The 18,497-nt window shown below is 39.1% G+C and overlaps 1 protein-coding gene across 1 annotated transcript in view; it reads right to left on the bottom strand.

Annotated features, from left to right (window-relative positions):
• The window catches only part of Kdm5a (lysine demethylase 5A), a 91,545-nt gene that overhangs the window by 60,916 nt on the left and 12,132 nt on the right, over positions 1-18,497 (bottom strand). The window contains exons 5-10 of the mRNA XM_050148319.1: positions 17,738-17,872; positions 12,341-12,380; positions 8,361-8,452; positions 6,616-6,774; positions 2,288-2,407; positions 1,594-1,752 (exon numbers count right to left, since the gene is read on the bottom strand). Coding sequence (XP_050004276.1) covers positions 1,594-1,752; positions 2,288-2,407; positions 6,616-6,774; positions 8,361-8,452; positions 12,341-12,380; positions 17,738-17,872 — 705 coding nt within the window. The remainder of the gene's footprint in view (positions 1-1,593; positions 1,753-2,287; positions 2,408-6,615; positions 6,775-8,360; positions 8,453-12,340; positions 12,381-17,737; positions 17,873-18,497) is intronic.

Genomic DNA, 18,497 nt, shown 5'->3' with positions numbered 1-18,497 from the left:
GTGTTTTTTTTTTAATTATTTATTTATTATGTATACAATATTCTGTCTGTGTGTATGCCTGCAGGCCAGAAGAGGGCACCAAACCCCATTGCAGATGGTTGTGAGCCATTATGTGGTTGCTGGGAATTGAACTCAGGACCTTTGGAAGAGCAGGCAATGCTCTTACCTCTGAGCCATCTCTCCAGCCCCTATTTAATGGTTTAAACAAATACTTAGTATACACAAGACTCTGAGTTCCATCCTTAATATAAAAAAAAAACTTTTTTTTCCCACTTACCATTCTGTGAAAGAAAAAGACATTGTGTGCATCACACAAAGTAATGATGTAATCACATCACTTGAGAAAGGAAGAGGATCTAGAGCAGTGGTTCTCACCCTTTCTAGTGCTGTGATCCTTTAATACAGCCCCTCATGTTGACAAGGAAGCATTCTTAACCACAAGTCATCTCTCTAGTCTACTTTCTAAACTGTGGAACAGAAAGAGCTAGGCAAAAACTTCAAAGTAGGGCCAGTGAGATGACTGTGTGGAGGTACCTGCTGCTAACCCTGACAACCTGAATTAGATCCTTGAAATTCACTCTACAGAAGGAGAGAAGTGACTCTCATAAATTGTCTTTTGACTACCCCACACCATGCTCCAGCATGTGGCGCACATACAAATACAAATCAAAATGTTTTTTATTTTGTTTTTCCTGGAACTCACTATGTAGACAAGGCTGTCCTCAGGAAGATCTGTCTACCTCTGCTTCCTGAGTGTAACAATTTTTTAAAAACAACTTTCCTTCAGTGGTGGTAGTGCATGCCTTTAATCCCAGCACTCGGGAGGGAGAGGCAGGTGGATCTTGGTGAGTTCGAGGCCAGCCTGTTCTACAGAGCAAATTCCAGGACAGGCTCCAAAGCTACATTATAGTAGCCCACAAGTGACTCAGTTTCCATCTAGAGTCAGTTATGGCTGTGAAGTCATGTGAACTCGCTTGCCTGAACTGCTCACTCCAGTATCTGGTTAGATACTGACTATGCTGTGCTTTGTTCTGCTTTTGTATATAAGTAGGTTCTGAAATAAACACATGGCTGTCTAGAGTAAGTCCCCCAAATCTATTCTGTGTTTTCTGCCTCAACTTCTCTATATCTAACATTTCTTTAGCTTCAGCACCCCCTTTCCAGATACCCTGGGCTGACTTTGTTGGAGTAGGCTCAGCCACTACAGAGAAACCCTGTCTCCAAACCCACCCCCACCAAACAATTTTCAAACTAGATTAAAATTTTACCTAAATTAGCTTTAAAATTTAGAGATAAAATAATTTTTCAAAGATATTTTGAATCTGCTTTGCTATGATAGTCTCAGTATATATGTAGCTCACACTTAACTACTCACTACTCTACTACCTCAGTTTCTACAGTACTGGGATTATAGGCATGTACACTCATGGCCAGTTCAAAATCATTGTTTATAAAATTAAAAGACTGTGTTGTCTAAATCCTACATATATCATATTTTAAACTGGCATGGTCTCTCAAGATTAGAGAAATAATGCTTTCTATGAAAATGCAACATCAGCTTCAGAGTAAGAAGTTACAGAACAGTATCCACACCTCTTCTTCTGGCAACATCTTTCTCTGACCATCCTTTACAGGAAATCCACTTCCAAAATCTTTTGAAGAAATATCAGCTCCATACTCTACAATAACATCTTCTTCAATACTACTTACTAGCCGCCAGAATTCCTTTTCTACTAGTTCTGTAGGAACCATCTAAAAAAAAAAAAAAAAAAAACACAAAGGGGATAATTAACTCATTGTAACTATAATCCCTTAAAACATAATATACAGTCCAACTGAACAAAAAACATGATAAAAGCAAACAAATCACAACATTTCCAGACCAGAATTACATTTCTCCACTGAGAAAATGAAAAAGCTTAAAATAACTAAAGATAACTAAAATTTAAACATCAAGATGCTTTTCATACCAGTTGTGGTAGAAACACCTTTAATCCCAGCACCAGGAGGCAAAGGCAGGTGGATCTCTATAAATTCCAGGCCAGCCTGGTCTACATAGTGAGTTCCAGGTCATTCAGGGCTACATAGTGAGACCCCCATCTCAAAAACAACAAAAAATCCAAACCAAACAAAAGAGTAAAATTAACAGAACAGATTATCAGGTCCCTAATTTTAAGATTTGGTGTTCTCTAACCATTTTTATATTGTTCCTAAATTCTATAAAACCTGACAGGAAAAAAGAAAATCTTTGTTTCTCTCTAAATCAATGTAAATAACAGCTACTCACATGGACTGGCATATTGAAATAATCAGATTTAAAATTATCTGCCATCTCGCCAAAGCTTTGAAGTGTATATTCTCTTACTGCTTGCTCAAATCCAAAGGCTTCTCGAGGTTTATTACATTCCTGGGGGGAAAAGGATATCTGAGGTAAACTTACTGAAATTGAAAAAGAAAGCATTAAAACCCTCAAATAGCAACAAGAGATATGGATGTTAGCTCAGCAGTATAATGCTCTCAGGTTCTGGGTTCAATATCAAGCAATACAATAAATAAATATCACAAATATGGCTTTTCTTGATCATTTCTCTAGTTGAAACAAATCTATAATCACCCTTATACAACAAAACAAGTATTAGTTATTTGCAGCACATTAGCTACTTGAAACTTGCCTCTCAACTGCACGTTCACTCTTCCAAGATACTGAGACAGTTTTAGGTACTGGAGCTAGTATTATGCTTTGCTTCCTAGACAAATCCCAAGAGAAATACTAACTTGGAATCAAACAAAAGAATGCTGATTCTTAGCATCCATAAAGTCAACAAATACAGAGGAAAGAAAGGCTTGTGCAATAGGATATCCACTGAACTGTTAGGCTATGGTTTCTTCACACTACAGTCACCAGAAATTCAAATAAGTCTTCTAGTAACAACGAGTAATTAAAACTTCTGACTAGGTATTGCAAACATTCCTTCTCTTCAGAGATCTATCATGACATTTTGTTAAAATAAACACAGAGAAGCTGGGTGGCAGTGCTGCGTGCCTTTAATCCCAGTGCTCAGGAGGCAGAGAGAGGCAGACCTCTGTGAGTTCAAGGCCAACCTGGTCTAGTTCCAGGATATGCTCCAAAGCAATGCAGAGAAACCCTATCTCAAAAAACAAATACAGACAGACAGACAGACAGACAGACAGACAGGGCATCTCCTAACAACATTATTATCTTTCAGTAAGGCCAGACATGATGAAGCATGTCTGTAATTCCAGCACTCAGGCAGGAGGAGCAAGAGGATCATAAGTTCCAGGTCAGTGAGGACAATCTGGAAGACCTTGTCGAGGAAAAAGAAAGAAAAGGAAAGAGACAGAGTGAAGGAGAAACAAAGATTAAAAATAAAGTACAATCAAGTCAAATTTTCACAAGCTAAAAAAACAACATCCATTTATTTATAATATAATCTCAAATTTTAGAGTTTCATGTCTAACTGTAGCTTTAATTTAAAAAAAAAAAAAAATCCACGGGGCTGGAGTTAAGAGTACCAGCAGTTTGAGCCTAGAGAGATGGCTCAGCAGTTAAGAGCACTGGCTGCTTTTCCAGAGATCCTGAATTCAATTCCCAGCAACTACATGGTGGTTCACAACCATCCATAATGAGATCTGATGCCCTCTTCTGGCCTGCAGGCATACATGCAGGTAGAACACTGTATACACAAAAATAAATCTTTAAAAAAAGATAAAGAGTACTAGCTGCTCTTCAAGAAGACCTCGATTTATTTTCCAAAACCCACAAGGGACCTCACAATCATCTGTAAGTCCAGTTCAGAAGATCTGTGATGGTCTGAGTGAGAAATGTTTCACAAAACCTCAGGCAATTAAATGTTTGGTCCCCAGTTGGTAGGATGGTTTGGGGACGCTTAGGAAGTATGACTTTCTTTCACTGGAGGCAGGCTTTTAGAGTTTAAACACTTGTGTCATTTACTTCATTATCACTTCTTGAAGTTTGTGGGTCTGCCACGTCCACAGCAGTTACTGCCGTGTAGTGACAAAATGCCTCTGCGCTGGCTTTTGCCTGCTGAAGGATTGGGGTTAGAGCTTCTTGGAGCGAAGCCCCAGGTGGTCCCCCTGGCAATCAGCGGTCGAGATAGGACCTGATGCCATAGGCAGATCTCTTATCTGGAGATGGCCTTGAGAGTTAGCCCTCCTGACACCTTGCCTGATCTTTCTCTGTATTTCTTAATTTTCTTGTTTATAGCTGACCGCTTACCAAGAGATCAAAGTACTTCCTTGGCTCGGCTCCACCTTTCATTAAAGCAGTCCTTGAGGAAATAAAGTATGCCCCACGCCACATGAGCCTGGGAAACTTTATTAATTATGAAACAGAAGCGGCTAAAGTTGATATGTTATGAGGGAATCTTCATAGTGAATCAGATTTAGAGAGAAAAGGAGAGTTAGAGAAAATTCCCCTTTATGGAAAAATTAGCTAGATCCCGGAAGCCCTGGTGTCTTTATTGTAAGAAGGAAAGAAAGGAAATTATTGAGCTTTAATATATTGGTATAGGAACTATCATGTGGAAACGAGAAAACTATTAGGGAATATGGAGCAAAGAATAAAAAACTATATAAATGGGAAGCTAAACACAGGACCCTGAGAACTAGTCTCCCACGGTAGAACGTAAATAATGGTGTGAGACAGAATTCTAAGAGACAAAACAAAACTGAAAGTCCTTGCCAACATCTTGAGCACGTAGAGAGGAGCACGTAGAGAGGAGCACGTAGAAGGAGCTCTATTTTGATTATGCTTAGCCTTGATTTATGTCGGGAACCCTGAGTGGGGTGATGTAATGAGCCTGCCAAGTTCTTTGATCTGTTTTGTACAAAAACTGAAGCTTTGCAGAAGTAAAATTGCAGCAGATTTTCACTACACAGTGTGTCTGTCTGTCATTTCCCTTGCATCGTATCCTGGCTATCCTATCCTTCACCCTGTTCTCCCGTGGATAGTGGTCTCCGGGAGGGACGGTCCGTGGCATGGGTCAATGTGTGAATACTCAGCATTCTTCCTATAGCCATGTCTGCTGCTTTGTTGCATATTTCTCTGCCATGACAGACTCGTATCCATCAGAACAATAGTCTAAGTAAACTTTCTTTTGCAAACTCCCTTTTGTCATGATGTTTCACCACAGGAATAGAAAAGTAACTGACAACTTGAGGCGATGCCCTCTTCTAACCTCCACAGATACCAGACATGCATGTGGTATAAATATGTAAGTGCAGGCAAAATACCTACACACAAAAGAATTAAAACATCTATAGCTTATCTTAATTTTTATTCTAGAAATATAAATAGAGAGGCTGACTGAAGAGGTTTCCACTGTAGTAGTCAAGGCCAAACTGAGACACAGCTTAAGACTGTCTCTTAAAAAACGAACAATGGGGCTGAAGAGATGGCTCGGCAGCAGTTAAAGCACTGATTACCGGAGAACCTGGGTTCAGTTCCCAGCAACCATGTGGCAGTTTGCACTGTCTATAACTCCAGTTCCAAGAGACCCTAAACCCATGGCAAAACACTATGCACATAAAATAAAATTCAAAGAAAAAAATTCTGTTATACCAAATGGTATTTTATATATACACAAAGCTTTATGTGTAAAATATCACTTTGCAAATACACAAAGCTTTGTGTATAAGATTACATACATATAATCACAGAAGATGAGTTTTACTTCAGTAATTTGATGTTTCGTTATACAATTTCAGAAGATTATTTCATATTTGTGGTTTTGTTAACAAATACACAAAGATTTGATAATCACTTTGTAAGTATTTGCTAATTTTTGATTTTAAGAACTGATTTTGAGCAAGATGGTGTTGGTGCACACCTTTAATCCCAGCACTCAGGAAGCAGAGGAAGATGGATCTCTAAGTTCCAGGCCAGCCTGGTTATTTTCTGAAAGTGGTTACTACAGCAGGGACAACTTAAATATAATGCCAATCCCTGTTTCAAGTCTAGGAAATAAATACCATATATCTAAAAGGTGAATAACTTCAAGTAAACTAAGGGCTTTGGTTCTCTGTAATTTAAATTTTAAAGTTTTATGTATATGGGTATTTTGTCTACATAAATGTCTATATACTATGTACATGCCTCATGCCCAAGAAGAACAGAAAGGGTGTTGGATTCTCTGTAATTAGAATTACAAATGGTTGTGAGCTATTATGTAGGTTTTGAGAATCAAACCTGAGTCCTCAGGAAAAGCAGTAAATGATGAGCCATCTCTATCTCCTTTTATTCCTGCTTAGTTCCATTCACATTTTAACTGTTACCATTTATAGAGTGAAATAATTTAAAATTTAAAAATCTTACATAACTAAAACAATAAAATTATCCAACCAATAGTCACAGAAGGAAAAAAAATTAAGACAAGCTGCCACAAATACAGTTGTTATACAGTAATTCAAAATAGCTCTTTAAAAAATCCTGGAGATTTTTCAGCAATAATAAACAAGAGACTGGGATAAGCTTTTGAGAATATCTTTACATTATATGCATGGATTACTATCTTCAGTTTTTTGTTTTGTTTTCTATCTTTAGTTTTAAATGGATCTATAACGTTAAGTTTGTACCTCAGCAACACATTTAGGACACCTCCAGTCTCCTTTGGGCACATCAGGTAGTGGCGGAAGTAGACAAAACGTATGATAGCTGTCATCACATCCATCACACAAAAGCAATTTATCCTCATTGTTTCCCCGGCCACAAAACATACAAACATAGAGATCAACCTATAAAAAGAAATAAAAACAAGTATATTTTCTATACTATATTGCATTTTTTCTCATGAACTACTCTTTAATTAAAAAAATATATAACATACACTAAAAATTAAACATAGCTTAATCCTAAAAATCTACTTCAAACAATTTTCCCCAGAACTTCTAGAGGAAATTAACAAAAATATGAGCAGGTCCAAAGCCTGGCCTAGCGGTGATGACACATGCTTACATGCTTTTAATCCCAGCACTCAGGAGACAGAGGCATGGATCTCTGAGTTTGAGGCCAACCTGGTCTACAAGGCAACTTTCAGGACAGCCAGAGCTACACAGAGAAACACTGTCTCAAAAAAAAAAAAAAACAACAACAAAAAACCCACAAAGGAGGAGTCAGAATCAAGAAACACTATAATCTAGGGAATAGAAAATAAGTTTATACCTGAGAAATATCATTCATTCTCCGTACAAATACTATAAAACAGAATGAAGATCACTGACTTCTCTTTCTAAGGACCCAGGTCAATTCACAACACCCAAATGGCAGCTCACAACTGTCTGTAACTCCAGTTCCAGGGGATCTAACATCTGCACACAGGCATATGAACAGGCAAAACACCAATGCACATAAAATAAAAATCCATCCATCCACTCTTGGAATCTGCTAGGGTTATCCAACCACCAGAGATGCTTAAATCCCTTACATAAAATGGCTTAATATTTGTCTATCTTCTACACATAGCCTCCCTCAGAGCAAGTTCATCCCTAGATTCTATTAATTTTATATAAATGCTTTTGAAGTTGCCACACTATGTTGTTTAGTAAATAATGCCAAGGGGGAAAAAACAAAAAACAAAAACGGTTATGGTGGGCTGGCTGATGCACGCCTGTGATCCCAGCACCCAAGAGGTTAAGGCAGATTGAGGTCATGTTTAAGGCCACTTGGGCTTCACATTGAGTTCTAGGCCAGTCTGGGCTACATAGTCAGAACCTGCCTCTTTTTTTTTTTTTTTTTTAAATAAAAGAATTGAAAGCAAAAAAGTTCTACATTGCTTAGCACAGAACAATTTATTATAATCTTTTAATGTGCATGGGTTTTTTGTTGTTGTTCTTGTTGGTTTTCTTGCTGTGCACCATGTGCATGCCTGATGCTTTCAGAGGCCAAAGGCGAGAAGAGGGATCAGATCCCATGCAACTGGAATTACAAACAGTTGTGAGCTGCCAAGTGGGTGCTGGGAGTCAAACTCAGGTTTTCTGGAAGAACACCCAGTGTGCTTAACCACTAAACTTCTTCCCAGCTCCAGAAATAATTTTTCAAAAGTTTTCAATCTATATTTGGTTGAACCCATGAAGGTAGAACCTGAAGATATAAAAGGCTAACTATATACAGATTTATATCACTTCTTTAACTCAGTTACCCACAGGCATATGATTTAAGGGAGTGTACACGAGACAAAGCAAAGCTAACATATAAACCAAAACTCCAACCTTGAGATTTGCTACAAAGTCTTCTAATCAAATAAACTAACTGAACACAACATATCAAGACAAGCCAAGATATAAATACATCTTTCCCCCCTGACAGATACCAAAGCACTTACAAAGTTAACAGAGAGAGTTCCTTTCCGTTGTCTCATTTGCATGTTAAATGCATCTGATCTGTTGGTAGCTTTTCGTCTTCGGGTGACTTCATCTTGAAATAAAAAGTAATATAATAAAAGTAAAAACTAAAGATGAGTGCTTACTATGGACCACACACTATTTAAAATTATTTAAATTAGATAAAGTCTCACAACATATTGAGGTAGAATATTATTGCCTGCAGCTGAAGATAAAAAACTTAAGGTATAGAGAAATTAGGTAACTTGTTCAAGATCATATAACCAGTATATAGCAGATTTGGGATTCTAATCTAGACAAATCCAGGGAATTAAACCTTCAATGACTGCCTGCATGCAGTACTTACTACATACTGTCTATATGTATGCTTTAGAGGGGCTCCCAAGTTAGTCAGGGCTTTTTCTTTAAGACCACCATAGACAAAACAATAACTGTAAGAATGGCACAAGGTCAAGAATGGTGTGCACACCTTATTTCCAGCACAAGCCAGAGGCAGGGGGTTTCTGTGAGTTCAAGGTCAGCCTGGTCTACAAGAGCTAGTTCCAGGACAGGATCCAAAGCTAGGGAGAAACCCTGCCTTGAAAAACCAAAAAGCATGTCTGGTAAGTATTATGACACTGATTGTATGTTGTTTTTCATTTTTGTAGTACTAGATTAATTTTGCATATGATTGATAGGCAAGTAGTCTCTACCATTGAGCTATATACCTCTAGCTTTTCTTTTTTTTTTTTTAAATATTTATTTATTTATTTATTATGTATACAATATTCTGTCTGTGTGTATGCCCACAGGCCAGAGGAGGGCGCCAGACCCCATTACAGATGGTTGTGAGCCACCATGTGGTTGCTGGGAATTGAACTCAGGACCTTTGGAAGAGCAGGCAATGCTCTTAACCTCTGAGCCATCTCTCCAGCCCCCTCTAGCTTTTCTTAATGCTACTTTGGCTCTTCAAATTGCCCAGATTGACCAGAAACTCACTCTGTAGTCCAGGCAAGCCTCAAATCTCTATTCTCCTGCCTCAGCCTTCTGAGCAGCTGGAATTGCAATAAATGTATGTCACCAGGCCTAGTTTTCCCCAAAGTTTTGAGAGTGGAACAATATTATCTGATCCCTTACATTTCAAGCAACCCATATTATATAAATTATACATCTCATAAATGCAAAATGTGACTTTAGTATTTCATTCAATCTTTATAGTCAAATATGTCCAGCCTATTGTTCATTAAAACAAGTTTTTGAATTAACATGTTATATAAGAATAGTACAACTTAATTTGTGCATCAATAACTCTACTCACAAAAGTTTCTAATATGGTGCTAAATTAGGCTCTTCAAAGAAAATTTATTTCAATAATAGATAGAGGACAAATTATTTAAAAAACTTGGATGGTCAGAACTTAAAATTATAACTCTTCTCGGTATGTTTTCATACTAAAAATCTGAGAATCCCTTTAAATGTAACAGCTTTTAGAACACTATGTGACAACCAGTAATCATTATTGAAACTTAACTAGCCTTTAGACGCTAAATAAAATTATCATGTTGTAGGTTAGACATGGAGAACAAGCTTCTAAAAGCCAAAAAATGCAATGTACTATTTCTTACACATTAAATTTAATATTTCTACCATTAAAAAAGCCAGTCTGGGGCCGGGCGGTGGTGGCGCACGCCTTTAATCCCAGCACTCGGGAGGCAGAGGCAGGCGGATCTCTGTGAGTTCGAGACCAGCCTGGTCTACNGGCGCTGGACTCTGGGAGTGAAGCGAAAGGTTTTTACTTCACAAGCAAATGGAGGTTGCCAATCCTAAATGGAAAGAATTGTTCTGGTAATTTAGCATGGAGTTACCACAAAACATGGTGACAATACATTAGCATACATAAGTCTTCACTATAAAGACAGAAAGAGCAATATTCTTATAAAGTTTTCATTTTAATATTACTTGGAAAAGCAATCCTCAAATCTTATCATCCCAAAATACAAAATTACTCTCTCCAAGGTTACCAGGGGAGAGAACACAATGAACTTGTCAAACACAAAACAATGTCCAATAAACACACAAGTTTACCAAGTAAAACTTAAAAAAAAAAAAAAAAAAAAAAAAAAAAAAAAAGGCATTAACATAATTACTCTGAATCACCTGAATCCCACAATTAGTTTTCTTTAAAAGATAGGGTATTGGCCAGGTGGTGCACACCTTTAATCCCAGCACTCAGGAGGCAGAGATAAGGCCGATCTCTGAGTTTAAGGCTAGCCTGGTCTACAGAGCTAGTTCAGGACAGCCAAGGCTATACAGAGAAACCCTGTCTCAGAGGGAAGGAGAGGGAGAAGGGAGGGAGGGATTGGGAATGAGAGAAGAGGGAGAGAGAGTCTTGTTTTTTTTTTTTTTTTAAATCATCTAATACAATGATCCTCCAAAATTAAGGGGAAAACTGACTGACAAACTGGTGGATTTCGGAATTCTTCTGAGAGGGTGTCTCATTTTGTACTCTAGGCTGGCCTCAAACTTAGTTATACTCTTGTCTTTCAATTGCTAGAAATACAAACATGAGCCACCGGGCTCAGCTTCTGATCTCCTAAATTTACTCACTGCCACCGTGACGACAGCTTAATCCAAAGCACCATGCAACACTAAAGATTCCTTTAAATTAAAATTCATCTATGTCTTATAGAAGATGTATGTTCAATCAGTCCTGGTAGACAGTAATGGTTTTATGAAATGTGTTATTAATTTTGTTAAGGTGCACATATGGAAGTCAGAGGTCAACTTGCAGCACCTGCTTTTCTCCATTCACCATATGAGTACAGACAGGGTCCAAGGAACCAAACTTGGGTCATCAGCCTTGGTGGCATCTTTACCTGCTGAGCCATCTTTTTGACCCAACACTACTGATTATTATGCAACAGAAAGTTCCACTTGTAATTCTGACATCTGTCTTTGATTAGCAGGTACTATACCCATCATAGGGAAAATTATGGCTCCCCTAAAACAGTCATGATAATACCTCCTTGTTGGTGACAGCGTAACTAATGGTGGAAATGTTGAACAAGTTTTAACCGATGACACATTAAGTTTCCAGGAAGTCTCTGGAAGATTCTTTTTTTTTTTTCATTTCTAATAGAACAGAAAGCTCCTAGACTATTGAGATGATACAGTGGAAAAAGGTACTTGCTGCCTGCCAAGACTCACAAATCTCATCTCAATTTCCTGGATCCACATGGTGGAAGCAGAGAATGGACTGTTGACAGTTGTTCTCTGATCTCAACACAAGCACACAGCACAAGTGTATCTATACACACATACTCCTTTTCAAAAAATAAGGAAACTCCTCCCAGGCATGGTATAACCCAGTAACTCCAGAACTTGGGAGACTGCGGCAAGGCAATTTTAAGTTTAAGGTAGCCTAGGCTACAATAGCAAGTTCAAGGCTAACAGGAGTTATTTTAGGGGGTAAAAAAAAAAAAAAAAAAAAAAAAAAAAAAAAGGGGAGAAAGCAGGGTGGTAGTGGCACACGCCTTTAATTCCAGCACTCGGGAGGCAGAGGCAGGCGGATCTCTGTGAGACCAGCCTGGTCTACAGAGCTAGTTCCAGGACAGGCTCCAAAGCCACAGAGAAACCCTGTCTCGAAAAGAAAAGAAAAGGGGTTGGGGAGAAAGAAAGGGTGTTGGAAAAATGGTTTTGCAGGTAAGGCTGCTCTTCTAGAGGATCCAACTTGAATTATAAGCAACCACATAATACCTCACAATCATCTGGGGAACCAATGTCCTCCTCTGGCTTTGGTAGCTACCAGGCATGTTCATAGTATACAAACACATATGTAGGAAAATACTTATATACATAATAAAGTAAAAAAAATTCTTCAAAGAGTAAATTCTGGCTCAGCAGATTAAAGGAACTTGTCACTGAGCCTGACAACTTGAATTTGATCCCCAAAACCCCCATAATGGAAGAAGCAGACCATTACCCACAGCCTCCACACAAGGATGAAACCAGAGTTTGAGTCCCTGGAGCAAAGTTACAGGTTCAGTGAAAGACCCCGTCCCAAAAATTAAGGTAGAAGGCCAGGCATGGTGGTTCACACCTTTAACCCCAGTACTTGAGAAGACATAAAGATCTCTATGAGTTGCAGGCTCACCAGGGGCACACACTTATAGTCAGAATCTGTCTAAAAAAAAAAAAAAAAAAATGGGGGGGAGGCAATAGAGAAAGGCATCTAACACACTGACTTCTAGCCTCCACATACACACTGGAACACACATAAGTATACACACACACACACACACTGGAACACACATAAGTGCACACACATACACAAACACACACACACACACACACACACACACACACACACACACACACACGATGGGAGTGAAGAGCTAGGGAAAGAGCAGGGAAGAGTTAACCAAAACTAAAGATAGATGAAAATGCCACATGGAAAATTATTATTTTGTAAGTCAACTAAGAAAACTAAAAACAAATGAGTTTGAAGAAAGGTTTACCAAATGGGTGGATAATACAGCTCCCAGAAGCCTAAGTTATTAAAGAAAAATCTTAGTGCTGGATGAAGGATATTGATCTGAGAAACATGTTGCCCAGAGAGGCCCCAGAGTTTCCCAAGACAATACAACCTCTTGCCTATACTCGAGCCTACACACATACACATATAAAAGCACAGAGAAACAGAAAAGCTTTGCAGAGAAAGGTTTTCTTTAAAAAATTTCTTTAAGTTTACAATGCTACATGTACATGGCATAGGGAAAGCTGAATCTGCATCTATAAAGTAATACAAACAGTTCTGGTAAAAACAGACCATGGTAGTCTAAGCCATAAATCAAGTCAACTGTTCTCCCAAGCCATAACTCCAGTATGACTATGTGGTGTCCCTTCCTGCATTGCAAGCAAGTACTGGAGAAGAAATTTAGTTTATTTCTCACTATCTTGGAATACTATATAACTATGTCATTTGTTTCAAAATTTACTTATTTTTATTTTATGTGTGTGTGTGAGCATCTATGTATGTGAAAATGTACATGATCAAGGAGGTTAAAAAAAAAAAGGATGTTGGAACTCCTGGAACTAGAGTTACATGTAGGTGCTGGAAGATGAACCCCATTCCTCTGCAAGAGCACCAAGTACTTAAACCATCTCTCCAGGCCTAAACAGGTGCCATTAGTGCAGAGGGCACTAGATCCCTTGGAGCTAGTTAGCACGGGTCTTGCTCACTATACTTGGAACCTGAAATTAAAACAATTCCAAGTCAGACAGACAACAATCTTCAGCAATATCTAGGTAGAAGACGGTTGTTATCGGAGGGAGAGGGAAGATGATCACACCTGAAGTAACAGCAGACTTTGAGGAGAAGCTGTAACATCTGTCAGTAAGTGTCATGTATTGTTTGAGCTCACTTCTAAGATACTAACTCTGTAAACAGGATTCAGTCATCCATTTCAAATCCATATCCAATCACATTTGTCTCAGTGTTCTCTAAGGCCCTGTCTAGGATGGGCTGTCCCCCCCAACTTTGTGACAATGACTGAAGAGAAATGCAAACACTCCAAGAGTAAATCAGATGTCCCTGAAAACTTTCAAGAGATATAACTATTATTAGTCTGTAATATAAAAGTACCTAGAGTGGGAAAAAGCACCCGGAATTTCAACATTAGAAGTTCATCCATGGAGAGAGAGCACAATAAGGAACTCCATCTGACTTGCCTCAACTTCTCTTGTCAGTTTCTCCTGGATGTTCTGAGTACCCAATTTGAGGATGCCATCTTTGTTATTTGTTCTTTTCTTTGGAAGCCTTACCTGAGGGGACACTCGCTTTGAAACCCTGGCTGGGTAGAAGCTGCTTTAATTAACAGTCAGCTTCTTCAAGATGTTAGTAAGTCCCCAATTTGCTATTTTTCTACTGGTATGCATACGTTTATTAGAAGCCTCACCTAAGCACCCACTACTCTGCTCTACTTGAGATTACATTGAGAACTCAATGGGGCTTCTCTAGTCAGCTCCTGATGGATTTGAGACTCACTTATTTGTGTTTCTATATACATATGTATGAAGGTCTCATGAGAGGCCATTAGAGAGCACTGAGTCTTTTAGAACTGGAGTTACATTCATTTATGGAAGATGGGATTCAAACTTCAGCCCTCATGACTGAGCAGCAACCACTCTTAACTGCTGGATGTTTTCAACACCCAAATTCATGATGTTTTGCTATCAATCTATTGCAGTTTGTTCTTGTATTTTGGTTTGTTCTACTCAATAAACTGAATTCATTCAAAACTTGAAGTATGGACACTGTGGATCATTCTCAGGACCATATAGAACAGAAGCAAACCCCATCTCTGAGAGAAATATTTCTAAAACAAACATCCAGGAGTCTGTGGCAAGTGAACTGCTTAGCATCATTAGCTATTAGCAGGACTGAGAACATTGACCTAGCACCAACTAATCGTTAGATCTCAGCAACCTCTGATTTCCTACAGAGTGGCTCATTAGAGCAGGGCCTAAGAGCACAGAGACTAGCAAACAGAAAACTGGGTTCTTCAGTGATTTCCTACAGAGTGGCTCATTAGAGCAGGGCCTAAGAGCACAGAGACTAGCAAACAGAAAACTGGGTTCTTCAGTTCTGTCAGTCCAATAAAAATCTCTTGTGCTACTCGCTTTTCCCTCTTCCCAACGAATACAGAGCACCCCTGGCTTGTGATATGAACCACTCACAGTCAAACTTGAGTCTCTCTAGAGAGAATGAGAAGGTTCACCAAGGAGAAATGTTTCCCCTGACTCTATCCCCTTGGTTTTTTTGAAAGTATCTCACTAAACAAGCTTCTAAATCATGACAATCCTGCTGTCTCAGTATCTCAAACAGTATGTGCCACCACGTTTGGCTTAAAGAACTGCTGTTTGTCAATACTGAGTATTGAATATAGGGCCTCTTGCAGCATACTAAGCAAGCGCTCTACTACTGAACTAAATTCCCAGCACTGAGAAGGATGCAACCCTAAGGGACAACAGACTCTTCACCAAACACTGACTTCAACAATACTACCTCACCTGGCAGAAGCTACTCAGAAGTCTGACACAAAAGCATTCCAAGTTCAAGGCCTACCTGTGCTTTAGATATTTTCAATGCCAGCCTAGGCAATGCAGAAAGACCCAGTCTCAAAATAAATAGTCAAAGAGAGAGAGGGAGAGGCTAGAGAGAAGTTTCAAAGGTTAAGAGCACTGGCTGTTCTTCCAGAGCAACTAGACTCAACTCCCAACACCTACATGGCAGCGCACAAACATCTGTAACTCCAGTTTCATGGGATCCGGCAGATTTATCCCTCTTCCATGGGTACCAGGCATGCATGTGGTCCACAGATATACATGTAGGAGAAAACACACCTACACATAAACTAAAATAAAAATAAAATAGGTTATGGGACCTAGAAAGGCGGGTTCTGTGTATAAAGAGATTTCCATACAAGAATGAGAATCTCAGTTTGAATCCTTAGCACCTATGTGAAAAACAAGGTGTGGTGTATTCCTGTAATTCCAGGATCGGAAGGTAATAAAATGAGGATACCAGGGCTTGCTGGCCAGCTAGTCTAGTCAATTTGAGGACTGCCATTTCAGTGAGACTCTGTTTCAAAAGCTAAAAGTAGTTGGGTGGTGGTGGCGTATGCCTTTAATCCCAGCCCTTGGGAGACAGAGGCAGGTGGATCTCTGTGAGAGTTCGAGGTCAGCCTGGTCTACAAGAGCTAGTTCCAGAACAGGCACCAAAGCTACAAAGAAATCCTGCCTCGAAAATAAATAAATAAATAAATAAATAAATAAGGTAGCCTTTAAAGCTTATTTTACTTGACATACACCTATAATCTCAGCACTCAGAGGCAGGTGGATCTCTATGAGTTAGAGGCCAGCCTTGTCTATACAGAAAGTTCTAGGAAAGCCAAGGATATATAAAGAAACCCTATCTGGAAAAAAAAAAAAAAAAAAAAAGGACAGAAAGAGAGATTAAGGTAGAGTGACTATAGAAGAACCAACACTGATCTCTGGCCTCCACAAACATGTACATCTACCAGCATACATGAATACCTTCACACATATACTCATGCACACAGAAATACACTGCCTTTAAAAGACTATTGGGTAAAAAAAAAAGGGGGGGCTGGGTGTGGTGGGGGCACACTCCTTTAGTCTCAGCACTAGTGAGGCAGTGGCAAGTGGATCTCTATGAGTTGCAAGGCCAGTCTGGTCTATATAATGAGTTTCAGGCCAGCCAGGACTATACAGTGAGACCCTACCTCAAAAAATAAAACAAAATAAATAAAAATATTATTTTCTATTGCTAACTATGGAAATTAAGATGTGTAAGAATACATCAACATGTCTATGAAACCAGCAGTAGTATGTCTTTCCAAGTGTTAAGCAACTGTTTATGAATGATCTCCTATGACCAGAAAATTTCTCACATGATCAATGCACTTAAAACTTAACTTTAGGCCAGGCATGGTGGCACATGCCTTTAATCCCAGCATTTCTAAGGCAGAGGCAGGCAGCTCTCCATGAGTTTGAGGACAGACTGATCTACAAAGACATCCAGGGCTGTTACACAGAGAAACCCTGTCTAAAAAAATCCCAAAAGAAACAAAGAAAAAGGTCCACAAAAGCCAGGTAGTGGTTACAAATGCCTTTAATCCCAGCATTTGAGAGGCAGAGACAGATGAATCTCTGAGTTTGAGGCCAGCCAGGTCTACAGACTGAGTTCTATCTAGAACAACAGTCAAGGTTACACAAAGAAACCCTAACTCAAAACCATCAACAGGGCTTAAGAGGCGGCTCAGAGGTTAAAAGTACTAGCTATTACTTCCAGCGGTCCTCTGTTCAATTCTTAGCAATCACTTGATGGCTTACAAACACTTATAATGAGATCTAGTACCCTCTTCCGGCATGTAGGTATACAAGCAGGCAGAACACTACATACACAATAAATAAATCTCCAGGGGGCTGGAGAGATGGCTCAGTGGTTAAGAGCACTGCTGCTCTCCCAGAGGACCCAGTTCAATTCTCAGCACCCACGTAGCAGCTCACAACTGTTTGTAACTCCAGTTCCAGGGAATCTGACACCTTCATACCAAATGCACATAAAATAAAGTTAAATTTAAAAAAAAAAAGTTAAAAATGAAAACAAGAGGGCCTTGGGGACTCCTGAAGATAACTCACCAAGTAAGGTTCTTCTCACTAGACAAGCATGACAACCTGAGTTGTGTCCTTGGACACACATGATAGAAATGACTTTCCAAATACATTCCATGGTAGACACACACACACATACACTCACACAAAACTTTTAAACGGCCAATGCACATTGAAATACCTGAGACTTGACACGTCTTGTTCTCTTTGGCGGAATATTCATTCTTGTTCCCCGCTCTGGGGAAGGTTGGATATCAGTGCTAAGAACCTCAGTCTCAACTTTTTCTTTAATATCTAAATCAGGCATTTGTACACCCTAAAAGAGAAGGACACAAAAAGAGAGAAAATTCACTAATAAAATAAGTTTGAAAATGAGTGGAAAATTATCAATTTTCCAAAAAGTTCCTAACACTACATGAAATCAGATGACAATCCTAACCTCAAATTCAACTATAGGCTCAAAGCAATCTCTAATAAAGTCAACTTCTGTTTTGTTTTCAGAGTGTCTTTTGTATTCCATAAGGCACTAGAACTGGCCTGGAACTCCCATATAGCAGAGAATGAGTCTGAAGTTCTGATCCTTTAGGATCACAGGCATGCACCGACACAACAAGCTATGGATGGGCTTTGTATTTTTCAACATGCCCAGCAGGATTTCTTTTAGGGAATATTGAAAACAAACACTAAAATATATGTAAAAACGCAAACTGTTTAAAAATAATGAAAAGGAGCCAGGCAGTGGTGGCGCATGTCTTTAATCCCAGCACTCGGGAGGCAGAGGCAGGCGGATCTCTGTGAGTTTGAAGCCAGCCTGGTCTACAAGAGCTAGTTCCAGGATAGGCTCTAAAACTACAGAGAAACCCTGTCTCAGAAAATCAAGTATGGTTTTAAACAACCATATCAGGCAGATCTCAACTGCCTATGACTCCAGCTACTGAAGG

Source organism: Alexandromys fortis, unplaced genomic scaffold (assembly GCF_014885135.2).
Source record: "Alexandromys fortis isolate MF-2015 unplaced genomic scaffold, M_Fortis_MF-2015_v1.1 scaffold_59, whole genome shotgun sequence".
Lineage (NCBI taxonomy): Eukaryota > Metazoa > Chordata > Mammalia > Rodentia > Cricetidae > Alexandromys > Alexandromys fortis.
Note: the sequence above shows the minus strand (reverse complement) of the source record. Positions and strands in the feature narration are given on the sequence as shown.